The 23,242-nt window shown below is 37.4% G+C and overlaps 3 protein-coding genes across 3 annotated transcripts; all 3 read left to right on the top strand.

Annotated features, from left to right (window-relative positions):
- Positions 1–1,504: 1,504 nt before the first annotated feature.
- Positions 1,505–22,736, top strand: LOC118825078 (collagenase 3-like). The gene is made up of 11 exons (XM_036595615.1): positions 1,505–2,116; positions 2,488–2,714; positions 2,819–2,967; positions 18,892–19,029; positions 19,762–19,938; positions 20,021–20,029; positions 20,542–21,130; positions 21,239–21,372; positions 21,461–21,623; positions 21,708–21,811; positions 22,639–22,736. Exons 1-11 carry the CDS (start codon positions 2,018–2,020, stop codon positions 22,734–22,736), a joined length of 1,887 nt encoding a protein of 628 aa, XP_036451508.1. The 5' UTR covers positions 1,505–2,017.
- On the top strand, positions 6,159–8,072 carry LOC118824564 (matrilysin-like). Its single transcript, XM_036594810.1, has 3 exons — positions 6,159–7,221; positions 7,305–7,466; positions 7,552–8,072. The coding sequence occupies exons 1-3, from the start codon at positions 7,059–7,061 to the stop codon at positions 7,569–7,571; spliced, it is 345 nt and encodes a 114-aa protein (XP_036450703.1). The 5' UTR covers positions 6,159–7,058; the 3' UTR covers positions 7,572–8,072.
- LOC118824563 (collagenase 3-like) lies at positions 16,659–17,871 on the top strand. The gene is made up of 2 exons (XM_036594809.1): positions 16,659–17,071; positions 17,560–17,871. Exons 1-2 carry the CDS (start codon positions 16,943–16,945, stop codon positions 17,806–17,808), a joined length of 378 nt encoding a protein of 125 aa, XP_036450702.1. The 5' UTR covers positions 16,659–16,942; the 3' UTR covers positions 17,809–17,871.
- Positions 22,737–23,242: the final 506 nt, after the last annotated feature.

Below are 23,242 nucleotides of genomic sequence, written 5' to 3'. Positions count from 1 at the left end.
TTTCTTTCTTATGTTTCAGACAAGTTTATTTTTTATCTCTAACTCTCTTTTATTCATTATTTTTTTACATAATAACATAACAGCTGCTTTTTACCTTATGTCAAAATTTCATGTAGAATTGACCAGTAAACATAGTCCAAAATGACTTTGAAAAAAATCAATGTGAATTAATTTACATGTATGAATGTTACATTTTTGGTATGATGTGAGATTTGTTCTCTGGAGTTGTTCCAGTAATGACAACATATGACACAGAACAGCTAATAAAATGCTAAATTAAATAAAAATGTTTTCACCTTCTTTTTAAAACTTGGAACACAGTCAGGCATTCTGCAATGTATGAAGGGGCCGCCTTATTAAGAACTTAAAAAACCAGTAGGAGCATCTTACAAATCCATTCTTAATGAAACAGACAGTGCAATGATGTAATATGTTCTCTCTTTTCATACATGGTAAGTACACTGGCGGTGGCATTACGAAAGAGCTGCAATCTGTCTATAGGGGTTTAATTAATCCTGTGAATAATGCACTATATTAGTCTAGACAAAACAAAAACAGAAGCATGAATCATGCTTCTTAGCTTCTTAGCATTATGAGGAAAGGTCTAGCTCATGCTTTATTTCATAAATTAAAGAAAGTTGTATTACTAATGTTATCACAATGACATTCAAATGTTAATGAACTTTAACTTCATATTTTATTAGCTGAATTTCTCAAATCTTTATTCTCATTTCTTCATTTCCAGTAATAAGTGTTTTTGTTGCTCTTTGTTTCATTTTAACAAATGACCATACTGGATGCTGAATAGATAGATTAGTAGTTTATTTAAAGCTCTGGTATCATCTAAATAAATATGTAATTGTGTATCACCTGCATAGCTATGAAAGAAGAGTAGAAATAAAAATGGGCCTAGTACAGAACCCTGCGGTATCACCATATGACGATCTCTAGAGAAATGCTTGCCTAAAGTATTTCAACCTTTAAGGTCTATAGCAAAACACTGTAGGTCTCTTCCCCGAGAAGCCAACCCAGTTTTGTGACAATTCACAAGAATATCAGGATCTACTGTATCAAAAGCAGCACTTAAGTTTAAAAGTACTAGAACTGAAATAAACAATACATTTCGGTAATGCCCAGGAGAACCAGAGGGTCCTTTGTTTTTTTTCATGCTGGTGCTGTGAGCTTGCTGGCAGAAAACTTCCTTGATGATGTATTGTGCACACTGTAGAGCAGAAAAGGAAGTCTTTTAGACTACACAAAGCTAACAATAGACATGAATAAGGGTGTGTTTTGTGCCTGAAGCCTAGTTTTAGTGCCTTCCTTGTTCAATACCCTCACTGCAGTAGATTCCTTCCAATCCTTCCAATGTGAGGTGGCAGTCATCAATGATGCTGTTTTTTCTATTTCACATAAAGAACTGGCCAGGCTGGTTTGTGGGGGTGTCCTTCAGAGCACAGTAAGTACATTGATGACAACATTGATGAATGATTTACCGTGCCTGTGTGACGTTTGAGGGGAAATTTTTTTGGTTGAAAGCAAGTTTTTTGCAAATACATGATGTTTTCTATAAATATATTTATATTTATGTAAAGCCTGATTATCATATTTTGTGCACTTGGTAATAAACATCAAATCAAATAGTCAAGATCTTTTAGATCTTAGGTCTTTTATCAAACATGTATCTAACAGATGCTGATTATGATAAAATATGCATAAAAATGCCATGCTATGGAATTTACTATTATTGATTTAGCAATGAATATAAATTGCTTGAAACTGAAGAAATAAACCCAAAAAACACAATAAAGACAGATGAAGAGAACAAAGACAGTTAAAAATAACATTTCCTTGAAGACATTTCCTTGGGTGTAAACCTGTTCATCAGTCCTAATGTTTCCTAATAGACTGAGACAATGACTAAGTCTGTTACTCAACATGCCGCCCAACTAAGTGTATTTAAGTCACTAACCACCTGAATCCAAGCCAAGCAGAAGCAGATCATTGAGGACGAGACAGCATGACTTACTACAGACTCTGCGTTCTTGTTGGCCTGGTGGTCATCGTCCATTCAGGTCCAATACCACTCCAACCTGAGAACGATGAAGCTTTTGCAGAGGTATTGTATCATTTGCATTTTTAAAATGTTTTTTAATGTTCAGGTAATGATACTGGATAGACAGAATTTTAGTTCATTTAAAGTACTGGTATCATCTACAAATGTATCTAATTGTGTATCAGTTGCATAGCTATGAATGCTGACACCATGCTCTTTAATAATATGACTTAAAGTTTGTATAATGAAAATAAAAAAGTGGGTCTAGGACATAACCTTGTGGCACACCATGACAAATATCATGTTCTCCAGAGAAATACTTGCCTAGGTTAACAAAATATTTCTACCTTTGAGATATGTGTAGGACTGTCCTTGAGAGTTACTACTTGATGTAACTTTAAACTTTTCACAAAAACCTTTATTATTGTTTGCAGGGTTACCTGAAGAAATTCTACAATTTCACTGGGGCCGATTCCAAAGGGAGGACTAACCAAATGAGTCTGAAAATAGCTGAGATGCAGAAGTTTTTTGGCCTCAAAGTGACAGGATCTCTGGACCCAGACACGATGAAGGTGATGAAGGCGCCCCGCTGTGGATTTTCAGATGTTGCTCGCTTCTCCACATTTGGTCCTAAATGGCGGAAGACACAGCTAACTTACAGGTGAGAACATGACTAGCTTGTCGCTGAATATAGAAAGGAATCAAAATTGAAAAATCATTAAAAGCCTTTGCACATGCTTGACCATAGGGTATTTTTTTCTACAGGATTGTGAACTACACTCCTGACATGACTGAGGCTGAAGTGGACAGTTCTATCGCTAGAGCTTTCCAAGTCTGGGCTGCCGTCTCTCCCCTCAGGTTCACCCGCATCAACAGTGGTGAAGCCGATATCGTGATTTCCTTCACTAGAAGATGTAAGCTCACTCATAAAACAAACCAGTACATTTAAAGAGAGTACAACAATCAGTATGTGAGTATTATTTGCATGTATAAAGTTATAATAGGACCTTAAATAAATATGTTCAGCTTTATAAAATTAGAAAAAAAAACATGCTACACAATCACAACATTCTACTGTGAGGTTATTCCACATTTTATTCTTTCCAGTAGTCCTAATTTTAACACTGTACCTTTGGTCGGTATAGGGAGCAGTACACTCACTGCTCGACCTCAAACTGCACATGCACAGCCATTGGCTTAAGATCTACTGAATGCTGCCATTTTATTGGCTCCCTACTGAAACATCTGCATGAATTTGGACGTTTGATGTAAATGATAAGTAAACGATGAACTGGTAGACTGGTGCTTGATTTCACGCACTAAAGCTGATTTATCATTTGCGCTTAAGTCTCCATTTGCTTCCACGTTGTATGAAAGTTTCATGAATCAGGCGTAGAGCATTGAAGGTGTTCCTATCTGTGCTCTTTTTTACGTAAACTATATTTTTTTATACGCTCACTTTTGAAGATAAAATCTAGTTTGTTTACGAGTTTGTAAATGAAACAAATTTCCATCTAAATATATGATAAACATTATTGAAGTTAATATACACATAGTTCAATTGAGAGACCTGGAGATCTACCTTCCTGCAGAGTCTGCCACACCTAATCCAGCTAATTAACTTCTTAGTCCTTAATTAAGTCCTTTATTGACTGGATTCGGCGCATTAGTATTGGGTAAGGAGGAGGCAGCATGTTAGCTGGAAGTTGGAACCAAACTCTGCGGGAAAGTAGATCTTCAGGAGGAGCATTGATAATCACTGAATATACATCAAATATACAGACACATATCTACTGTGAGAAAAACTGTCACCTTAAAAAAAAGAAGTTTAAAGGTAATAAATGGTGCAAGCATGAGAGAAAGTCAGAGCCATGCAAATGATAAGCTTCAAAGTTTATATTCCTTCAGTAGATGTATCTTTCAAGGCATGTAGAGTTCTGGCATTCTTGTTCTAAATGAAAGCTAAAAAAGCGTTTTAACTTGCTCTCACATAACAAACACTGCAGCCAGATAAAGCACTCACATGTCTAAACATGTAGACCTATCCATCTTATTTGTGCGGCCCATGATGAGTGACTTATGGACAGTACTTCTGGCGAAGTGAAGGCAAACAATCCGTTAAATGCTTATCTACAATATTCCTGAACCTAATCGTGCCTTGTGCAAAATATGTGCAAAACTTCCGGCAGTCTGTAAACATATGTACTAAATCATAGACTCATACTCATAGAGCATACAAACACGACGTTAAAGCAAGGTGGTTTTGTTTTACCATATCCTTTTACCATGAAAGGATGGGAGGACGATGTGAAGAAGCAAGTCATGTATGGAAGTATTTCTACATACTTTGTGGAATAATTAGCAAGTGACAGAAAGCTTATAACTAACCTGAAACGGTCAGGCAGGTTCTAGGCAAGACTGCAGATGAATCAGTTTACTTAAAAGCAGACATTAAGTCTGATCAGAGCCTGAGGAGTCCATACCATCATGATTGGGTGGCCACTGAAGAGAAAAGAGAGCTTCACACAGCAGGATGCTCGAGCAGCGTGGGACTCGAGAGGTCATGAAATTCATGGTGCTGCTGTTTTCTGGAAGTTTAGCTGACAAAGTAGCTAGTTCATCAAGTGGGATTAGGCCTAAATCACTTTAGTCAAGTTGAACTGCAATGGAGCGATTCCGCATCATTTTTATTGGCAGAGCCTTTTGAATTTTCGAAGAAATTAATGAAAGAATAGATAAATAAATACTCTTAGTGGACAACTGGGAAGCAATAAACTGTCCTTTGATCTGAAAAACTGCTTTTACTACCATTTTTGCAGTTGGCAGTTGATGGAAGGAGGACCACCAGGTAGCTCTGCGCTTTCTAGATCGAAACATTCTGTATCCAACCACTGATTTAGCTTTGCTCGGCTGTAGTGACAGCCAAGCTTGTAGTCCCAGAACTTCTTGGCCTAAAATGAAAAGACCGCTTAACAGGTATAGGCTGAAAACCGTAAAGCAATACACAGCAATGCCTAATGTAGAAGTCGCTTCAGTAACGCTCCTTGTATTTTCCCATGCTAGCTATGTTAGTGCCAAGCTAGCAGGGTTAGCTCTGTGCTTTATGGGATTTTTATGTCAGCTCTCGTTTTAATATGGACATTTTAAGCTTGTAACAGGCATGTAAGTAACATTCTTTATTTTGTATGTTAAATATTGCTTTATTTAACGGCTTAAACTTGAAGTCTGTCTTTTATTATTGGTGCGTTAGCTGGATAGCTGGTTAGCTGCTACCTGCTCAGCTTGCTAGTGAGGGCAGAATGCAGTTATAAATGAAATATAACTTGTAAACCAGTTAAAGCAAGTCTGCTAGGAGCAAACAGAGATGTTTAGCTGGCAGTTTGTCGTCTGGTTTCATTTTATGGGCACAGATTTCAGCTCTAACAACTGGGTTTTTTCAAGGACCTGTTATGAAGCCACATTCATGGTGCTGTAACTCTGTGCTTTTTATGCTCATAGCATTGCTGCTCTTGATATAATTTCATCTTAACATGGCTTTACTGATAGCTGCAAACTGCATTTTGTCTCAGAGCTCCTCAGAGACATTTAATGGGATGCAACAATCTCTTAAAAAGGAAACACACTTTCATTGACTTTACTTCAGCGTCCTCAAGTTTCTATCACTGTGCTTATACTTGGCTTATTTTATGTTGGAAGACAAGTGAAGCATTAGAGTTCAAGTTCACCTCCATAAGCTAGAAGCAAGCAAAGCGTCAAAAGCGTGAATAAGCTCGCACTGAGCACTTAAACTCTTACTAGAGAAATTCACCAGGCAAACTGACCATTTTTCTCATGGCAGCAAAAGAAACACAGCTCTCTCTATTTGACCATGTTTAATGGCTTCTGCAGTTAAAAGAAGCACAGCATTAACCGAGAAATTGACTTTTTATTCACCAGCTTCATAATTGAATTTTCCGTTCCACCTTAAATGGTGCAGCAGTTAGGCACTGGAACGTAACTGCTGCACCATTTAAGGTGGAATGGAAAATTCAAATAAGACACTGGCAGATGAAAAGTCAGCTTCAGCTTCATCATTTTAATGTCTTTTCTATAAACTTTGTTCAGCTTGGTCGTTTTGGTTTCTGTTGTCTAAATTCAATTCAAACTAGTGGCTGTTTGCTGAGCTAGTTTTAGTGCTCAGCTGTTTTTTATTTTAATCCTATGCGCTTAATGTTCCCAAAATTATCAAAAATTGTCATTGAATATATTTTTTTAAATTTAAAATTAAATGTAATAGTACTAATACTTTTCATGTGTAGTTGCACTCTTCATGTATACCATAATGTCCATCATGGTAATCGGTGTACCATGGATTTTGTATTTTATTTGGAAGGGTGAAAAAAAAAATTAAACATTAATATATAGCCACACACTACTAACATATTGTCATTAAAAGGCTATATTACTGTTACTATCATTTTTGGTGTTCAGTGTTGAAAAAGGCTTATATTAGCTAAAGAGTGCAGGCTGACTTGTTTTGTTCTTGAAGATTGGGACTTGACTCGGGACTCAAGTGTCAAGACTTGAGACTTACTTGTTACATGCAACGTACTGATTTGTTCCCACCTCTGCCATCTACATTTTGTGTGAAACTGACCAATGAACACTTTGGAAATCACAAAGGACTGACTCATCACATCATTCTTCATTCAGTCAACATCATAGACACATGTGAAATGGTTTACAGTTTTTGAAAGGCAAACTTTAACCCCTTAAATGGCCAGGGCCCACCAGTGGGCCCAAATTTTCATTACACCCTTCTATTACCTAAGAATAGTTCAGCCAGTTTGCACTGGTTTCTTTAGTTACTGAAGTATTAGTATGTTATTAAGCCTGGGATTTTTAGGGGTTAACACCGAAGAGGCCTAACCATCACCGGGCACAGACTAAGCTGTAGTACATTTGAAAAAAAGTTTTAAATTCTTCAATTTTCTTCCTGTTTTTCAGTTATTTCTTAATTTTATTAATGTTCTTTCCATTATTCACTTTTATTCTTGAAGCTCATAACGATAATCAACCCTTTGATGGACCGGGTGGCACCCTGGCTCATGCTTTTTCTCCTGGTATTGGCATCGGTGGAGATGCACATTTCGATGATGATGAGCGCTTCACTTCAGCTTCACCCCGAGGTAAGGCTCACGTATCATTAACAATTAAATACAATAAACGTCTGAGGTAAAGTGTGGATGAACTCACCATGCAATGTCTGTAGGAATTGTTCTGTTCTTGGTGGCTGCTCATGAATTTGGACACTCTCTGGGCCTCGCTCATTCCAACGTCCGCAGTGCTCTGATGTATCCTACCTACTCATTTGTTGATCCAAGCAAATTTGTTCTGTCAAAGGATGATGTCAGCGGAATTCAGTCTCTCTATGGTATGTACATGGTTTTTTGAAGTCAGTCTCTGGTGTTTTTTATACATGTCATATATGTTTTCTAATAACTGGCTTATTTCTCCAGGCCCAAACCAAAAAGCTTGACGCCTCCAGACATAAAGCCTTCACTGAAACACATGGTTTTGAGTACGAAGTAATAGGTGTGCTTAATAATGACTACATCTTGCAGTGCCATCTAAGCCATGTCAAACCTGGAGCATAGCCAAGTACAGAAAATATTGTTAAATTATTACAATATACTTTTTATTGATCACATATTTAATAAAGTAATCATTCTGCACATCTCAATATATCCTGTGTTACTGTCTTTTAAGTACTCAGTGTGATTCAGTTGAACAGATTGACCTGCAAAATAAACATATGTTATATATGCAAATTGTCTCTGATTGTTCTGTTATATCGACTGCATCAAATATGATATAAATAAAGTATAATAAGATATAAAGAAAGTGGCCACATTGTTCCTCTTGAGTCTGTATGGGTCTGAAATCCTGTTTCTTTTTCCTGAAGCAGCAAATAGGGAAACCCAATAGCAACAAAATGCAAAGCAATTACTACCCTCAAAATTTGAAGGAGTTTTATTATAATTAAATCGATGAACTTTCACAAATAAACCAATCATATTGTACCTTTCACTAAATCCCGCTCTTAAATACTGAACATCCAATCATAGCTTAGTATCTGCACATAGAATGAGTCAGAATGAAGGAAAATGCTGTGAAGTTGAGGAGAATAGAGTGTAAAGGGTCCCACCATACTTTCACATTTTAATTTTGATACTTAAGTACACAGTATGGCCAAAGGTATGTGGACACCTGTCTTAATTCAATGCTAACACACACATAGCCAAGCAACCGCCATAGAAAAACACTAACAGTAGAATGGGTAACAGTGAAGAGGTATGTGACTTTAAACGTGGCACTGTCATAGGAGGCCACACTGCTAGATCTGCCTCAGTCAACTGTAAGTGCTATTATTGTGAAATGGGAGCCTCTAGGAGCAACAGCAGCTCCGCCATGAAGCAGTAGACCACACAAAGTCACACAGGGCTGAAGCGAGTAGCACACAAACACCACCTATCCTTTTTATGTATGGTTGAACAGCTGCACGCAAGCCTAAGATCACTAATGCCAAGTGTCAGCTGGAGTGGTGTAAATCACGCCGCCGCTGGACACTGGAGCAATGGAAACGTTCTCTGGAGTGATTAATCACACTTCACTATCTGTCAGTCTGATGTATGAAGCTGGGTTTGGTGGGCCTCAGGAGAACGCTGGCTACTGGAACACATACTGCTAACAGTAAAGTTTGGTGGAGGACTGATAATCATCTGACACTGTTTTTCAGGGTTTGGGCTCCTTAGTTCTTGTATGCTACAGCATACAAAGACATTTTCGACAATTATATGCTTCCATATATATTTTGTGGCAACTTTTACTGTTCCAGCATGACAGTGTCCTTGCAGATAAAGTGAGGTCTGTAAAGATGCTGTTTGACAAGTTTTGTGTGGAGGAACTCCAGCGGCCTGTACAGACCCTGACTTCAACCCCACTGAAGACCTTTGGGATGAACTGGAACACTGATTGCCTGACCTCACAAATGCTATGGGCAAAAATTCACATTCCACAAACTTGTAAAAAAGCTATAACAGAAGAACGGAGGCTGTTATAGATGCAAAAGGGGGGCAACTCCATATAAAACCCCATGGCTTTGGAATAGGATGTCCAAGAAGCTCATATAGTGTACCTTTATAGTGTGTCCTACACAGTGGCCATATAATTTACATCTAAAGGGAAGTACTTTTGTACTTCAACTCAAGTAAAAATTTAAATACAGAATAGGGGTATATCTAACTTTACTCAAGCACTGGACATTGCAACCTTCTGTCCCCACAGCTCTATGGCCCTGTTTGTTGTAATACACTTACATAATCCATTTAAAGAGCCTAAGATAACTTCTCCCTGCATTCCTTCTCTAAAATATAATCTTACGTAGTATCTGATCAGAATGTGTTGATTTATGTGGAATTGGTGAAGGGCAAAAAGAAAAGAATCTTTATGAAAAAATGCAGCACTTTTTAAAAAATGATCGAATTTTTTTTAAAAATCTTGAATTTATGCAATCTATGACAAATCACTTTAATGACTCTAAAATACTTTGCTATGAGCCCAAAATAAAATATCATCATCAGAAATCTTTCTGGAACTAAAACATTTCTGGATCGTTTGTTATCAGTTGGAACTTAAGCCAAACAAGATCTCTTGCCAAGAAACATTAACTCTCGAATGCATCTCAGTCTGCTTGTTTTTTAGAAATTACAAGGAAGGTTTTGAGATGCAGCAAGAACACACACCATGACTCAGTCAGTGTGTACAAAGAAATTACTTATTTCAGATGCTTTTTTCAGAAGATTTGGGCATTTTTGATGCTTTTAAGCAAAAAATGTTAACTATGCAGCACATTTTATATCATATATTTATATTAATATATGAGGAAACCCCTCAAACAGGCAACCATGAAATTAAAAATATTTCTTATGTATTTTTTAGGTTTTAGTTAGTATATTTTAGTATAGTTTAGTATATTTTCTAATGAAATTAAATATCAACTTCTCTTCTTTTAAAATAACCCAGCATTTTCATATGATTTATTTAAGGAAATAATAAAATAAAGAACAAACGTTTTACAGAAAAGTCACGTTTATTTCATGTGATATGTGCAAAAACCATGTCTTAACAAATAACCACACCTTCTTTCACATTTGATAACACAATTTTAATGTGTGCAAAACTGACGTGTTTATTCACATGCGAAATTCATTGTGACTTTTCTGAAACAAGATGAAACCTGGCTTAAAGTGGTCACTTGTGCCCTTTAAGAGCTTGTCTGTGTTTGCAAAATATTATTCCAAAAAAAAATGGTCAGTTGTTTTAAATGTAAATATGTAAATATGTAAATGCTCGAACTTCAGAAACACCCTATTCACCAGAGTATATTTTGGTTTTTCCATCTGAATTTACGTGACCAAATCGTAAGGCAAATTATTCAGTAACTGCATGAAATAAATGTAAATTTTTATTTTATTTATTTATTTATTTATTTGTTTTAAAAACTCCCCTCAAATTAACAGAATGTGTTTTATGATCACACATATTGCTATATGCTTGCAATTTACTACTGAAAGGCAAAAATCTTAGACGGCCTTTGTATTATTTTATAAAAATAATTTTTACAGAGCAGATCGCTGAAGAGACGCCATCTGTTTATAGTTTATAGCCCAGATTTGTGGAAAAATGGGTCGACTTTCAGTAGAAAAAAATAGTGAGTTCAGGTTCTTTTATTATGAGGGTTTAAAATTACATCACCCATCTATTTGACTGGAAAGAAGACAGTTACAGCTCTCATATGACCCCCACCTTTTGAATATATCTTATGAAATATGAAAGTTATGAAGAATATGACGAAGTGCGTTTTGCAACCACCGGTGGTCTCAAGGAGTTAAAAAGGTTAAAGTCTGTGTTAAGGAAATTCACAGATTTGTTTCTTAACACATTATACATATGAGAAAATGAACAGACTGTGAACTGTAGTACTGAATTGTGGAGACTCTTCAACTGTTTTTCATCATTTTTCTTTTCAGGATTTTTTTGGTTGGGCCTGAAATCATGGCTCGATGACCCACTGGAGCCATACTTCACATGACCCCTCCCCTCACACGATAACGTTAGAAAAACTACAGCGCTAGCCTCGGCAACTTCAGCTAAGCTAAAGGCGCTATCAGCCAGCCGGCCTACTCTAACCCCTTCAGGCCGCCGGCTCCCGTTACATCTCCTCAGACAGCGCCTGCTTCACTACGTTCAGCTGGGCTAACAGGAGAAAAATACCATTCTGTAGCAGACTAAAAGGAAAGAGGTTGATTTTTGGATAGGTCAGTGTCTGGCTTCGAATTGGAGTCTGACTGTGGCGGCTCAAACGTATGGCTGTACAAGACAAAGCGTTCATTTTTCAAGTCGTAGTGGTATTTGGCACTTGAGAGAGGCTGCATTTTTCCTGCGACTTCTTTCTTGGAGATTCTTGGAGATTTTTTGACTGATTCATGGCTGGGTGCTTAATAACACATTTTCTGTGGTGTGACAAATTCAGAGCACATATTTATTACTGCTTTACATGGTCTTTAAAAAGGACAAGCAACAAGCATTTAAACTGGGAACGACTGTAAATAAAAATGTTTAGCATTTCATGCATTCAGACCTGTTCAGTTCTTTCAGTCTACTAATTGCTTTTATTCCTTTTCTTTTTGAAGTATTTACATATTCATTTCAGGGTTTAAGGGAGTTGGGGCTGGGTTGATGGAGAGTTCGTCTGTATTCGTAACAACAGGGAACAACCGGGACTGTGAAGAGTCTGAGCTTCTTACTTCCCGGTTCAAAATGTTCATTTAAAGTTAATTTAATTTCAGCAAAAATGGATGCAATCTAGCAATCTAGCTTTTGTTTGGCTGCTGTGGGTGAATAAAAGGCTCTTAAAAATAACTTTTGTACCAGAATTGCAGAGTTGTTTGGATAGTGCTTCATGCATTTTAAAACTATGGCAATTCACTGTTAATATAGTGCCAGAAAAGTGACATGCAATGCCACTCTGTTCAGAACAGAACGACTAAACCATGCAATTACCCCTATATCCCCCTGAGTTTAGAGATATCTTACACCAGTGATCACCAACTATCGTCCTGGATTTCTACCTTCCTGCAGAGTGTAGTCCCAACCACGGGCTGCCACACCTGCTCCAGCTACTTAAGCTCGTAAGAAGCCCTTGATTGGCTGGATCAGATGCATTAGTGTTTGGTAAGGGCTGCAACTAAACTGTGCAGGAAAGTAGATCTTCAGGAGAACGGTTGGTGACCACTATCATACACAAAAAGAAACTCAAAAAAAAAGCTTAAAACGTCTTGTTCTGTGCTGATGTGACATCACGGAAAAACGACTTATTAAGGCCAGCACTGTCAATTGAAGTGTTTTCTGAAATTGGGCACAAATAGTTAATAAATAGAACCAAATACTTTACTGATTGCTAATTTTGGAAGCAAACTAATACAGATTTGCAACTTCAGTGATCAGGGCTGTAACTAGGATCAAAATTATTACACCAACCGTAAGTTTCTCCTTTAGGGTTTTTTTTTTTACCAAATCATTAGTCCTGTTGTCCCACTCCAGTTGCCATGTTTATGTTTATTCCATTAACTATTTAAATATTTATTTATATGTTTCATTTCAGCTGAAAATATGTGTTGAAGCCAACACTAAATACAATGATAGTTTCAAATTGATTTTATTTCATTTACCTCTCTCTCTCTCTCTCTCTCTCTCTCTCTCTCTCTCTCTCTCTCTCTGTCTCTCTCTTACAGTAAAAGCACACATTAAACATACGTAGTCTGTGCCAAACCCCAGCTAACAGGAAAGGCAGTTACTCGTACAGTTAATGAGGCAAGATAGAGCCTGACGAATCTGCTGATTCCTTAATAATATTAGTTACATGATACGCTGCCAATAACATGCTGGTTAACTGTTAACTTGCTCATGCTGGTTAGTATGTTATGTAGGTAACAAATTACAGCTTTAATTTCTTATCTAATCCCTAACATAGCCAACTATGTAGCCTGTAGCCTAAACTGAGCAGTACTGGAGCTAGACTAAAGCATGCTGATTTAGCTAGCAACATTATGAGCAGTCCAAACAAAAAATGAAATATATTGAAATAATAATGCATTTTACAATCTTGATGTGTTAATAAACTCTTAGCAATGTTGTATGTTATATAAAACTTAAAAAACATGTGTGCTGCACACCTGAACATCTCAAGAAGTCAAAGTTACTCTGGTACTCAGGGCAGCGTAGCGTCTCATACAGAGATGAGCGGAGCGGGCAGTTCAAAATAGCCACAGCTGTTCTGAGGTCAGCTGAGAACCTGTCACAGCTCATTGAGTAGTTTTGTCGCTTTTTTCCACACTGAATCTCATAAAACCCCTTAAGAACCCCCCGAGGAGCTTGGAGTCCCAGCGCTAGTTACGAACATCACAGGCGCTGATTACTGAAGTAATTGCAGATGCTAAGCAGTGATTGGAGGGTTGAGAAAATAATATGGAGCTTGGCAGATATTCATTGGCCATAATACAGTGACAGCGCTCACAGAAAACGAATCATATAATACAAAATTAGACATAATAAATATTCTGTCTCCAATTGGGTGGGTCTGTGATACAGCGGCGGCGCCCCTGAGTAGGCCGTATCATAATGGCGCTGTTTCTACATTTAATGTCATGAATGGTGGAAAGTGAAAAATCCTTCTGAAACTACCCAGGTCTGGACCTTGGTGTCCTCATAGCTAGTTATGGTCAAGTCAGTGATTAACCCTATTGACATTTAACCTAATTACCCCCTTTAAAAAACCCAGGCTTATCAGATACTAAGGCTAATTTTTCTAATTTCAATAGAACTCAGTCAAAACTTGGTGAAGGACAAGTATGTGAATGAATTATCTACTGTTGTTTTATGAGCATCCAGGTTTTCATGAACCACTTAAAATTCCAGCCTTATTACATACTAAGGCTTATTATTCAGTAGCTGCAGGGACTTCAATGCAAACTGAGTTTGTTTGTTTGATTTCTTAAATTGAGCAAAACTGCATTGAGTAGTAGAGAAAATGATTTCCCTGTGACCTTTTCGAACTTTTTGAAAATGGGTATCTAGACGAGGTTTCAGAAAACTCACCCCACACTATTATCAGACTTTTAAAATATGAAATATGTTTAATAACTCTATACGCAATCTTTAAAACATTCATAATAAGCGCAGTTCATCTAAATGACGGCGGTTCCCTGGTCATCAGTTTGGGTGCTTTGTTTTAATTAAAACTGCAAAAACCAAAAGGCTTCAATTTCTTAAGAACTTCCATAAGAATGCAAACGTGCATATCTTATTTTATAGGTATGTGAAAGGCATTTAGTTACAGTGATATATGTGTAGAGTATCACAGAGTATCATGGTGGTGCATTGATTAAAAGCCCCGGAGACAACAGTATAGGCTGATAAGGGAATGTGGGCCAAGCTGCAAGAAAACAACTTACTGAAGAACCCAGTAATTCACAGGAATTTCACTGGAGACGTTGTTTTGAAAAAGGCATCGTGGGGAGGAGGGGGAGGAAGGGTATTATAAAGCTTGCCAACCGATTCTTCTAGTGCCAGATCTGTTGCAAAAATATTTGTGAGAACGTAACAAAAAAGTAAGTAATAGATTCTTTTTTAATAATTTATGACATAACAATGTTCAAACTCTTTTTTTTTTTATTAGATCTGCATTGCTTAATGTTAACATCTGTCATTTAATACTTGAATGTCTCAATGTTTTATTTGTTAAGAATGTCTTTGTGCCAGGTATAAAAGGGTCTTTCATTATTTATTATTGATGGATTCTCAATAATATACTAAAATACCATTTAAATGTTTGGAATTATTTTCCATATTAAGAATTTGTGGATTTAAAAAGTACAAACTACAAATCAAATGGTACTTAATATTTCAATATTACAACAATTCTGAGAACAAAAAGTGACTAATATGATAAATGATACACTGTAAAGATCTTTTTACAGTCTTATACTCCACTTTTGAAGCTTTTCCTCAGGAGATTAAGTTATTATACCTTCATTCTCAATGTTTTACTGCTTTTTTCAGTCATTTTACAATCGTCTACAGCTCCGTTCATCATTCTGGACACAAATTTCTTTACTGTCCTACTAACTACTTGAAAGCTATGATATTAATTACATGTGAACAGATTGGCTTTTTTATTATTGAACATACTGATTCCAAATGCTAGTAGTGTTAACACTTTCTTTACAGAGAACAGAAGATTTATATACATGAATATTATTTATTTACTGCATTTAACATACTGTGGGGTGGTGGGGGGGCAAATTATTAAATCTAAAATATGGTCTAATTTTTGCACAGTCAAGATTTGATGTAGGTGAGTAAATTTACAGCACTTGTGCATTAAAATATGGTGTTAAAAGGGTGTTCTCTGTAGAGCAGGGCTGTCAAACTCAACAAGTGAAAGGGCCTCATTAGAAAATCTCAACAAATCTGTGGGCCAGAGAAAAAAACATTTTTTATTTCATTTTTAATTACTGTTGTGCTACAAGACAAACTAACTATTGTTTTTTTGAAATATGCAGAAACTTATAAAAACAGTACCTTGTAGTAGACCTGAAAATATGACATGATACTTGAAATATTCAAAATTGAAATGTCCCTAGGAGCTCAGTCTTTTAAACCTGCCTCTCTGCTGGAACTGGACACCTGGCATCTTTTCTTTGCTGAAAGTTCATTAATTCTTGGGCTCAGTTTCTGAGCTGCTGAGCTGAAGTTAGGTGTATATATTTGGTTGAACAGCAGCAGAAATGCAGCTAGTGGTGATATAACTGGTGTGGAACCGTGTAGAATTGAGGTGTAACCGCTGTCCCATAGACTGCTGTTGGGGTAGGAGAGTCAGAGTGCACAAAATGTTGCAGTGCATGCTGGAGACTTATGAAACGGGCTAATATTAATAGGAAATTAAAATACTTTTGCAGGCTGGAGAAGATTGTGGGCCTTGTGTTTGACATATAGGCTGTAAAGGATGTGTTCACTTATTTTAGAAAATCAACAAAACATGTCATTTAATCAGGGGCACCCAAACTTTTGCATACAACTGTATATGTAGCTGATGTATAAATAAATGTCATAGTAACTTAACTGTAAATTATAGTTTTGCACTTGAAAAGCATTGAGGAGGTGAGACCTGCAGTTGTGTCTAGGGCTCAACAATTTGGAGAAGATATCTGATTAGGATTTTTCAGGCCAATATGTTGATTGCGATTTAAATTGTAATTATTTTCTATAAATTAACCCCTTAACCCCTTGAAAGGGCAGGGCCCATTGGTGGTCCCAAAGTTTTATTACAAAATTCTATAACCTAAGAATTGCATTTAAGTCCTTGTAGTCACTGAATGATAAGCCTTAGTATGCAATAAGTGTTTATAATGGCTTATTACATACTAAGTCTTATTATTCAGTAACTACAGAGACTTCAATGCAAATCGTCTGAGCTGTTCTTAGATAATAGAAGTGTGTAATAAACCTTTGAGCACGCCGGTAGGCCCTGGCCTTTCAAGGAGTTAAACTGCAGGCCTGTTAAAACCTTTAGGCTACAGTTTAAAACTGCAAGTCTTGATTTTAAGAAACTGCACTCTTTCAAATATAATTTCAACATAAAAGCAATAAATCTGTCTGTCTAAGTTCAGAAATACTGATGTTTGTGAATAGAATCTTTAGACTAATGACTATACATGTTCTCAATGTGACCCTATGTACAGTGAAAATACCAGCAAACTAGATGTGAATTCTTGAGGAGGGGACAACATGAAGACTTGTGACAAATTCTGCCTTCTCATTGGGCTGGTGATCGTCGTCCGTTCAATGCCAATACCTCCACGTTCTAATGAAGATGAATCCATTGAAATTAAACCTGAAGATGAGGCTTTTGCACGGGTAATGTAATACTTCTTTGCAAACTTCTTAAAGAAGAATTTTGTGCATAATTAAATGGTTAAGACGTGGTTTGATGTGAAATGTGCTGTTGTAGAGAAACTTACAGTCAGAGTTGTTCACAGTGGTGGTGATAGGAACCAGACGTCTGAGGAATTTAATGCCTCTGAAAGCTCCCTCACAGGACGTTATTACACGGAATTGTTACATATGTGTTGTCTGATGCCTGTCTGAGTCACTGTTTAATGGTGGTTGTGCAACAAGGTTTTGGACAGCATTAGCTAGCATTGTGACCCCTGCTTCCTATCACCACCGCTGTTAAGAAAGAAGTTGTTAAGCTTCTCTATTATGAGCTATTTTACATCAAACCACTCTGAATGACATCTCAGTGACTAAATTCTAGAAAAATCAAAAGAAATCATTGGAATTATAAATATAAGTCAAATAAGGCAAATGCTCATTTTAACTCTATGCTCTCATGTTTTCTGTAGGCTTACCTGGAGAAATACTACAAACCCCTACAGCCAGCTGCATCTCCATCCAGAAGAAGAAGGTCTGATGACATGAGCCAACAATTAGCCCAGATGCAAAGGTTTTTAGGACTCGAAGTGACGCACCAAGTAGACAGAAAGACACTGGACGTGATGAGCATGTCTCGCTGTGGCTTACCAGATGTTACTCCGTTCTCCACGTATGGTAATAGAGTCAAATGGCCGACGAACCAGCTGACGTACAGGTAAGATCTCAGCTGACTTGTTGCAGAGCTCAGAAAAACCATTAAGAGTCAACACACGAGCTTGACCACAGGCCAATTTTTCTACAGCATTATGAGCTACACTCCTTACATCCCTGAGCCTGAAGTGGACCATGTTATATGGAAAGCAGCGCAAGTCTGGGCTGGCGTCACTCCACTCAAGCTCACCCACATCCACAGTGGTAAAGCTGACATCACGATCTCCTTCGCTAGTAAATGTAAGTTCACCACATGTAAGTTTGCAGGGCCTTTTAGGCCTTCAGACAGAGTTGCCTTTAATTTTTAATTCTTTTTTTTTATATAATCAAAATGCTTGTTGTATTTGAATATATTGTAGTAATATTCATATTTCATTGTTAAGTTTTGGTTGGAAACAAATGGGGTAAAATCGTAAAAAGGCCAACAGGAACTTATCCAATCAGGATTTTTTTCTACAAGGTATCTAGATAGATATAGCCAAGCGAGCTCTCCCATTGGTTAGGACTTCAAGAGCTGAAATGAGGGCCTACAGGGTCAGATTAACCTCTAGCATAATTTAAAACCGACAGGGGAATCAGATTTCCAATGGGTAAAAAACCATTACACTAGACCTTCTGGAAGTTCTAGATATGTCACTGACTGTGAGAACTCTAACCAGGTCTTGGTTAGTTGTTAGGAATTGAAAAAAGTAAAAGCTCTATGCCGGAACTCTTTACTGAAAAAATCTTGGTAAAACTGCCACTGCTAGGTAAATGTATGTTATCTGTTATAAGCTTCAGATAACACTTTTGGAATGTCCTTTACAAGCTTCAAACATCTAATTTAAATTAATATTCATGTGAATCGATGTTAGATTAGCACTAACATACTACTGGAGTGCCATAGAGACGCTAGCAGAAATGTGTGTTATAGAGTTTTTTTCCCCTCGTTTTCTTTTTTTGACTGAGTTTTGAGATTTGGTCTAGTGGAATCTGCATTGTCATTCTAGGGTTGTTCGTGTTCATTGATTTTGAGGATTGTAACAAAATTGTTTGGTTCTTCGAAAATGTGAAAATGTACATACTTAAAATGCTGCATTTCTTTCCCATAGCCCACGGCGACTTCTTCCCTTTTGATGGACCAAATGGCACCCTGGCTCATGCTTTCCCTCCTTTTCCTGAAAGTGGTGACATTGGTGGAGACATACATTTTGATAAGGATGAACATTTCACCCTCTATTCACAAAAAGGTAATGTTTGCACATTTTCAGCAAGCCTAACGAATGAAACAAACAAATGATAAGTACAGTACAGTGCAAAGGTCAGAGACCACCCTTCATTTATTTAACTTCCAGTCAAAATAACCATTAAGTACAAGTTATTCATTTTACAGTGTCAGGAAAAACAGTAGAAAAGATTGATTTAACAGAAAATTGCACAGAAGCCTCAACGACTAAACATAATGCCCATTATTTCAGTGTTTAGTGTGTCCCCTCTTTACCTTTATTACAGCCTCCATCCTTTTAGGAGACTCACTTTCAGTTTCTCAAAGAAATCTGCAGCCACACTTCCAAAGTTCAGTCTTAGAAGTTGGTTGCATTTTCTGATTCTCAAGATTCAAGTAACCCAAACACTTTCAGTGATGTTGAGGTCTGGACTCTGAGGTGGCCAGTCTATTGTTCTGAGAACACCAACAGCTTTTTTGTTTGATTTGTCTATTTCCTTTGCTTAGTAATGACTTCTTCACAGCTATAAGAGCAGACCTTGATTTTCTCCTCTCTCTCAAAGATGAAAGCTTTAATTGCTGTTTGTCTGTTGGGGGCAGTTTTGGTCGTCTAACAGGTCTTGCACAATTGTTAGGAGTCTGTGTATTTTAAGATGTTTTTGAAAAATCTCTTGAAAAATGAATAACTGGAAATTAAATGAAGGTTGGTCTTCTGACTATAAAGCTTATATACACTAATTGCAAACTCTCTTCTTAGGATTTATTCTGTTCGTGGTGGCAGTTCATGAATTTGGGCACTCATTGGGACTGTTTCACTCTAGTGATCCTAAAGCCGTGATGTATCCCATCTACCAGTATTGGGATCCTGGTCAATTTTCTTTGCCTGATGATGATGTTAGAGGAATACAGGCTCTCTATGGTAAGGATATCATCTGCAAATGAATCAAATAGCCATCAATGGTTGTGTTTATCCCTGTACATTAATTTCATTTACTCTCATTCTACATTTTTTCCAGTTTCATGTGGTGCACAGTTAATGCGTACCATCAGAAACTGCAGTCCATCTGCTGATGCACAGTTTTGTGTTAGCTCTACACGAATTCAGAGGCCTTCAACTACAATATTGGTCCTGAATTTTGCAATAATTGGTAGGGATGACACCAGGTGTCCAGTCAGTTATGTGAAGAGTTCAATTAACTAACAGTAAACTGGTTTCAAGGACTGGAGTTGAAGACCTCTGCTCAGTTGCTCTCAATTTAGCAGTAACATAGATATATGTAAAAGAGAATGGTCAACATCAGAATAGTCTACCACCCAAATATTATCTGGTGAACAGCAGTCTTGTGATTAGAAGCTGACCAGTGATGAATGAGGTAAAGGGGGGCCAGCAACAGATGGGCTAAAGTCTGTAATTGTGCACTTATGTAGTGGACTTACAGTGTACAAGTTGCAAAAAGTGACCAGTAAGTGGGAGAACAAAGTAGATGTTTTGTAATAAAATGAATGGTAAGGATAATATCTAATGTATAACTTGTGAAATGTTATTTTCCAGGGCCATACACTGACAATCCATATTTACCTGACCCAGTTACCAATGACCCTGCATTTGTGCCTGGCCCAGTTACCAAAGAGCCTGCATTTGTGCCTGGCCCAGTTACCGAAGAGCCTCCATATTTACCTGACCAAGTTACCAAAGAGCCTTCATTTGTGCCTGACCCAGCTACCAAAGAGCCTCCATTTGTGCCTGACCCAGCTACTGAAGAGCCTCCATATTTACCTGACCCAGTTACCAAAGAGCCTGCATTTGTGCCTGACCCAGCTACCAAAGAGCCTCCATTTGTGCCTGACCCAGCTACCAAAAAGCCTCCATTTGTGCCTGACCCAGCTACCGAAGAGCCTCCATTTGTGCCTGACCCAGCTACCAAAGAGCCTCCATTTGTGCCTAACCCAGTTACCAAAGAGCCTGCATTTGTGCCTGACCCAGTTACCAAAGAGCCTCCATTTACAGATACTGAAGATAACAGCATCGAACCCTTATTTCCAGTCATTCCAAACGCCTGTGACCATAAGCTAGTTATTGATGCAGTTACCACCCTGAGAGGAGAAAAGCTGTTTTTTAAAGACAGGTGACTCTCATCTTCTTAAATCTCAGATAAATATGGGGCTTCATGAGTATAAATCTGTGTGCCTCTTTGGAATAGCTGGAGTATCTAACATTTCCATTTTCTGTGCAGTTTCTTGTGGCGTAGTTACAGCAACAGCAGAGAAACTAAGCAATACGATATCAGGAGTTTCTGGCCTGACATTCCTGATAACATTGATGCCGCTTATGAGAATCCAGTGCAGGACAAAGTGTATTTTTTTAAAGGTGGGTGTTATCATGTAATGTTTAGACTCATATGGCTCCAAAACATTTTAATATTTTCTGAAATTAAAGAACTTACGTTGTTTCGCAGGTACACAAGTTTGGGTATTCTCCCACTATAGTAGTGAGAAACTCTATCTCGAGAGCCTCAGCAGCAGGTTCGGACTGCCGGATACTGTGCAGAAAGTTAACGCTGCCGTCTATGATGAGAAAACAGACAAGACTTTGTTATTCGTGGGCAGCAACTTCTATAGGTGAGTGTTACCTGTTATTAACCACAGAGGTGTTTGATCTCACGCATCTTCCATCATTAATGAGCTTGTGTTCATTTTTTTCAGCTACAATGAAAAGAGCAAAACATTGGACAGCAGTCAGCCCACACTAGTGAAGGATTTATTTCCAGGGATTACTGGCAAAATTACAGCAGCCTTTCAGTATAAAGGTGGGAGTAAACATACAGTCTGGTGCGATAATAAAATGAGGACCTAATACATAGAAAAAGCAAAACAAACTCTAAGCGCACTTTCACACTCATGGTATCACTTAGCAAGTGAATGATATCTCAAATCTGGTTGATGCATCTAATATTTCTCTTTTTGAGTATTGTTTTCAATCAATCTAGTTTGCACTAGATTTTGCTCAGAATCGGGTCGAAAATAATCAAAAACGTTTGATAAACTCTCTCCAACTGTCGACTCCGACTGATCCAAAAATCTGCAGACTAGAGCCGACTAGTACAGACCTTGCCAGACTGAGAACTGCGGCTAAAATCAGGGCAAAAGAAGGAAAAAGAAGAAAAACTTTGCAGTTCTTCATAGACATGACAATTATATACTGTTATATATGGTTGTATACAGTTGCTGCAACATGCTCACCGCCATTCTCCAGTCTCTCAGCTCTGGTCTGCCATAGATTTTCTTTAACTTCTGCAATTTTATAGTTTTCGTGTTGCTTGTCGTATAAGTTGTTGTGCTCTGCCACAAGCAAGATTAGCTGTTCTGCTGCCATCTTGATGGCGTCGAAACTGCAACCATGACAACCACAAGGAGCTCTGCGGCACAGCGGCAAGTCTGTCAAGTTTGGACTTGTCAAAGACAGCGTTAATATACATGTGTTTGTTGCCGTGTGCTGTTTCAGGCCTTAAAAAATGAGTGAAAAATTTAAAAAGGCATTAATTCAGGGTTTGTTTAAACCCTACATGTGCAAACCTACATGTGTGAAAATATCTGAAAAGACATTTTCGGATTAATCTTCTCCTTTTCTCTACAGGTTACATCTACCTGTACAGTGGGCCATACATGTACGAGTACTCTGAAAACAAGCTATCTGCTACGTTGAAGAGCGATCACTTTTTTAACTGTAAATAAGAAAATACTAGGATTTCTTCTGTTTATTATTCTGGATTTTTTTTTATTTTAGGAATTTGATTTAAATGTTACTTGATTGCTGTATTTAATTTTATGAAGTTGCTCAGGGCATTATGTTGAAATATGACCTTATATCTATATTTTTGTTTTACTTTTATTTATTTACTTTTTTTCTCAAGTCTGTAAATGCAATATCATGTCTAAACTGTGAATACATATTTGAAAAGCTGCTGAATCATTTAAAAAATGAACTATAACACTGAAAAATTCGAATCTTTTTTTCACTATTTTGTGCACTAGTTTACTTTATTTTGGAAAAAAACTTGCAGTATTTTGTACTATATTTCTATTAAAATGGCCCTGTTTTCATGCCATACCAGCGAAGCAAGCAAAAGCAGGCAACTGTGGTCCATACCTGTTTAAGCAGAGCTGCATGGACCTTATCAGACATGAGAGGAGATTCCCGTGTCTTACAGATGCAGAAGAACAGATGCCTGCAGCCATGA

This window comes from Colossoma macropomum, unplaced genomic scaffold (genome assembly GCF_904425465.1).
Source record: "Colossoma macropomum unplaced genomic scaffold, Colossoma_macropomum, whole genome shotgun sequence".
NCBI classification, from domain to species: domain Eukaryota; kingdom Metazoa; phylum Chordata; class Actinopteri; order Characiformes; family Serrasalmidae; genus Colossoma; species Colossoma macropomum.
This window is presented reverse-complemented; position numbering and strand designations above follow the sequence as displayed.

Excerpts from the sequence above, each read along its gene's own strand:
- LOC118824564 (XM_036594810.1), top strand. The coding sequence starts at position 7,059 with ATGTTCTTTCCATTATTCACTTTTATTCTTGAAGCTCATAACGATAAT. Across the intron at positions 7,222-7,304 it reads CACTTCAGCTTCACCCCGAG|GAATTGTTCTGTTCTTGGTG; the intron begins GTAAGGCTCACG and ends CAATGTCTGTAG. Across the intron at positions 7,467-7,551 it reads CGGAATTCAGTCTCTCTATG|GCCCAAACCAAAAAGCTTGA; the intron begins GTATGTACATGG and ends TTATTTCTCCAG.
- LOC118825078 (XM_036595615.1), top strand. The coding sequence starts at position 2,018 with ATGACTTACTACAGACTCTGCGTTCTTGTTGGCCTGGTGGTCATCGTC. Across the intron at positions 2,715-2,818 it reads AAGACACAGCTAACTTACAG|GATTGTGAACTACACTCCTG; the intron begins GTGAGAACATGA and ends TTTTTTCTACAG. Across the intron at positions 2,968-18,891 it reads GATTTCCTTCACTAGAAGAT|CCCACGGCGACTTCTTCCCT; the intron begins GTAAGCTCACTC and ends TCTTTCCCATAG.
- LOC118824563 (XM_036594809.1), top strand. The coding sequence starts at position 16,943 with ATGAAGACTTGTGACAAATTCTGCCTTCTCATTGGGCTGGTGATCGTC. Across the intron at positions 17,072-17,559 it reads AAGATGAGGCTTTTGCACGG|GCTTACCTGGAGAAATACTA; the intron begins GTAATGTAATAC and ends TGTTTTCTGTAG.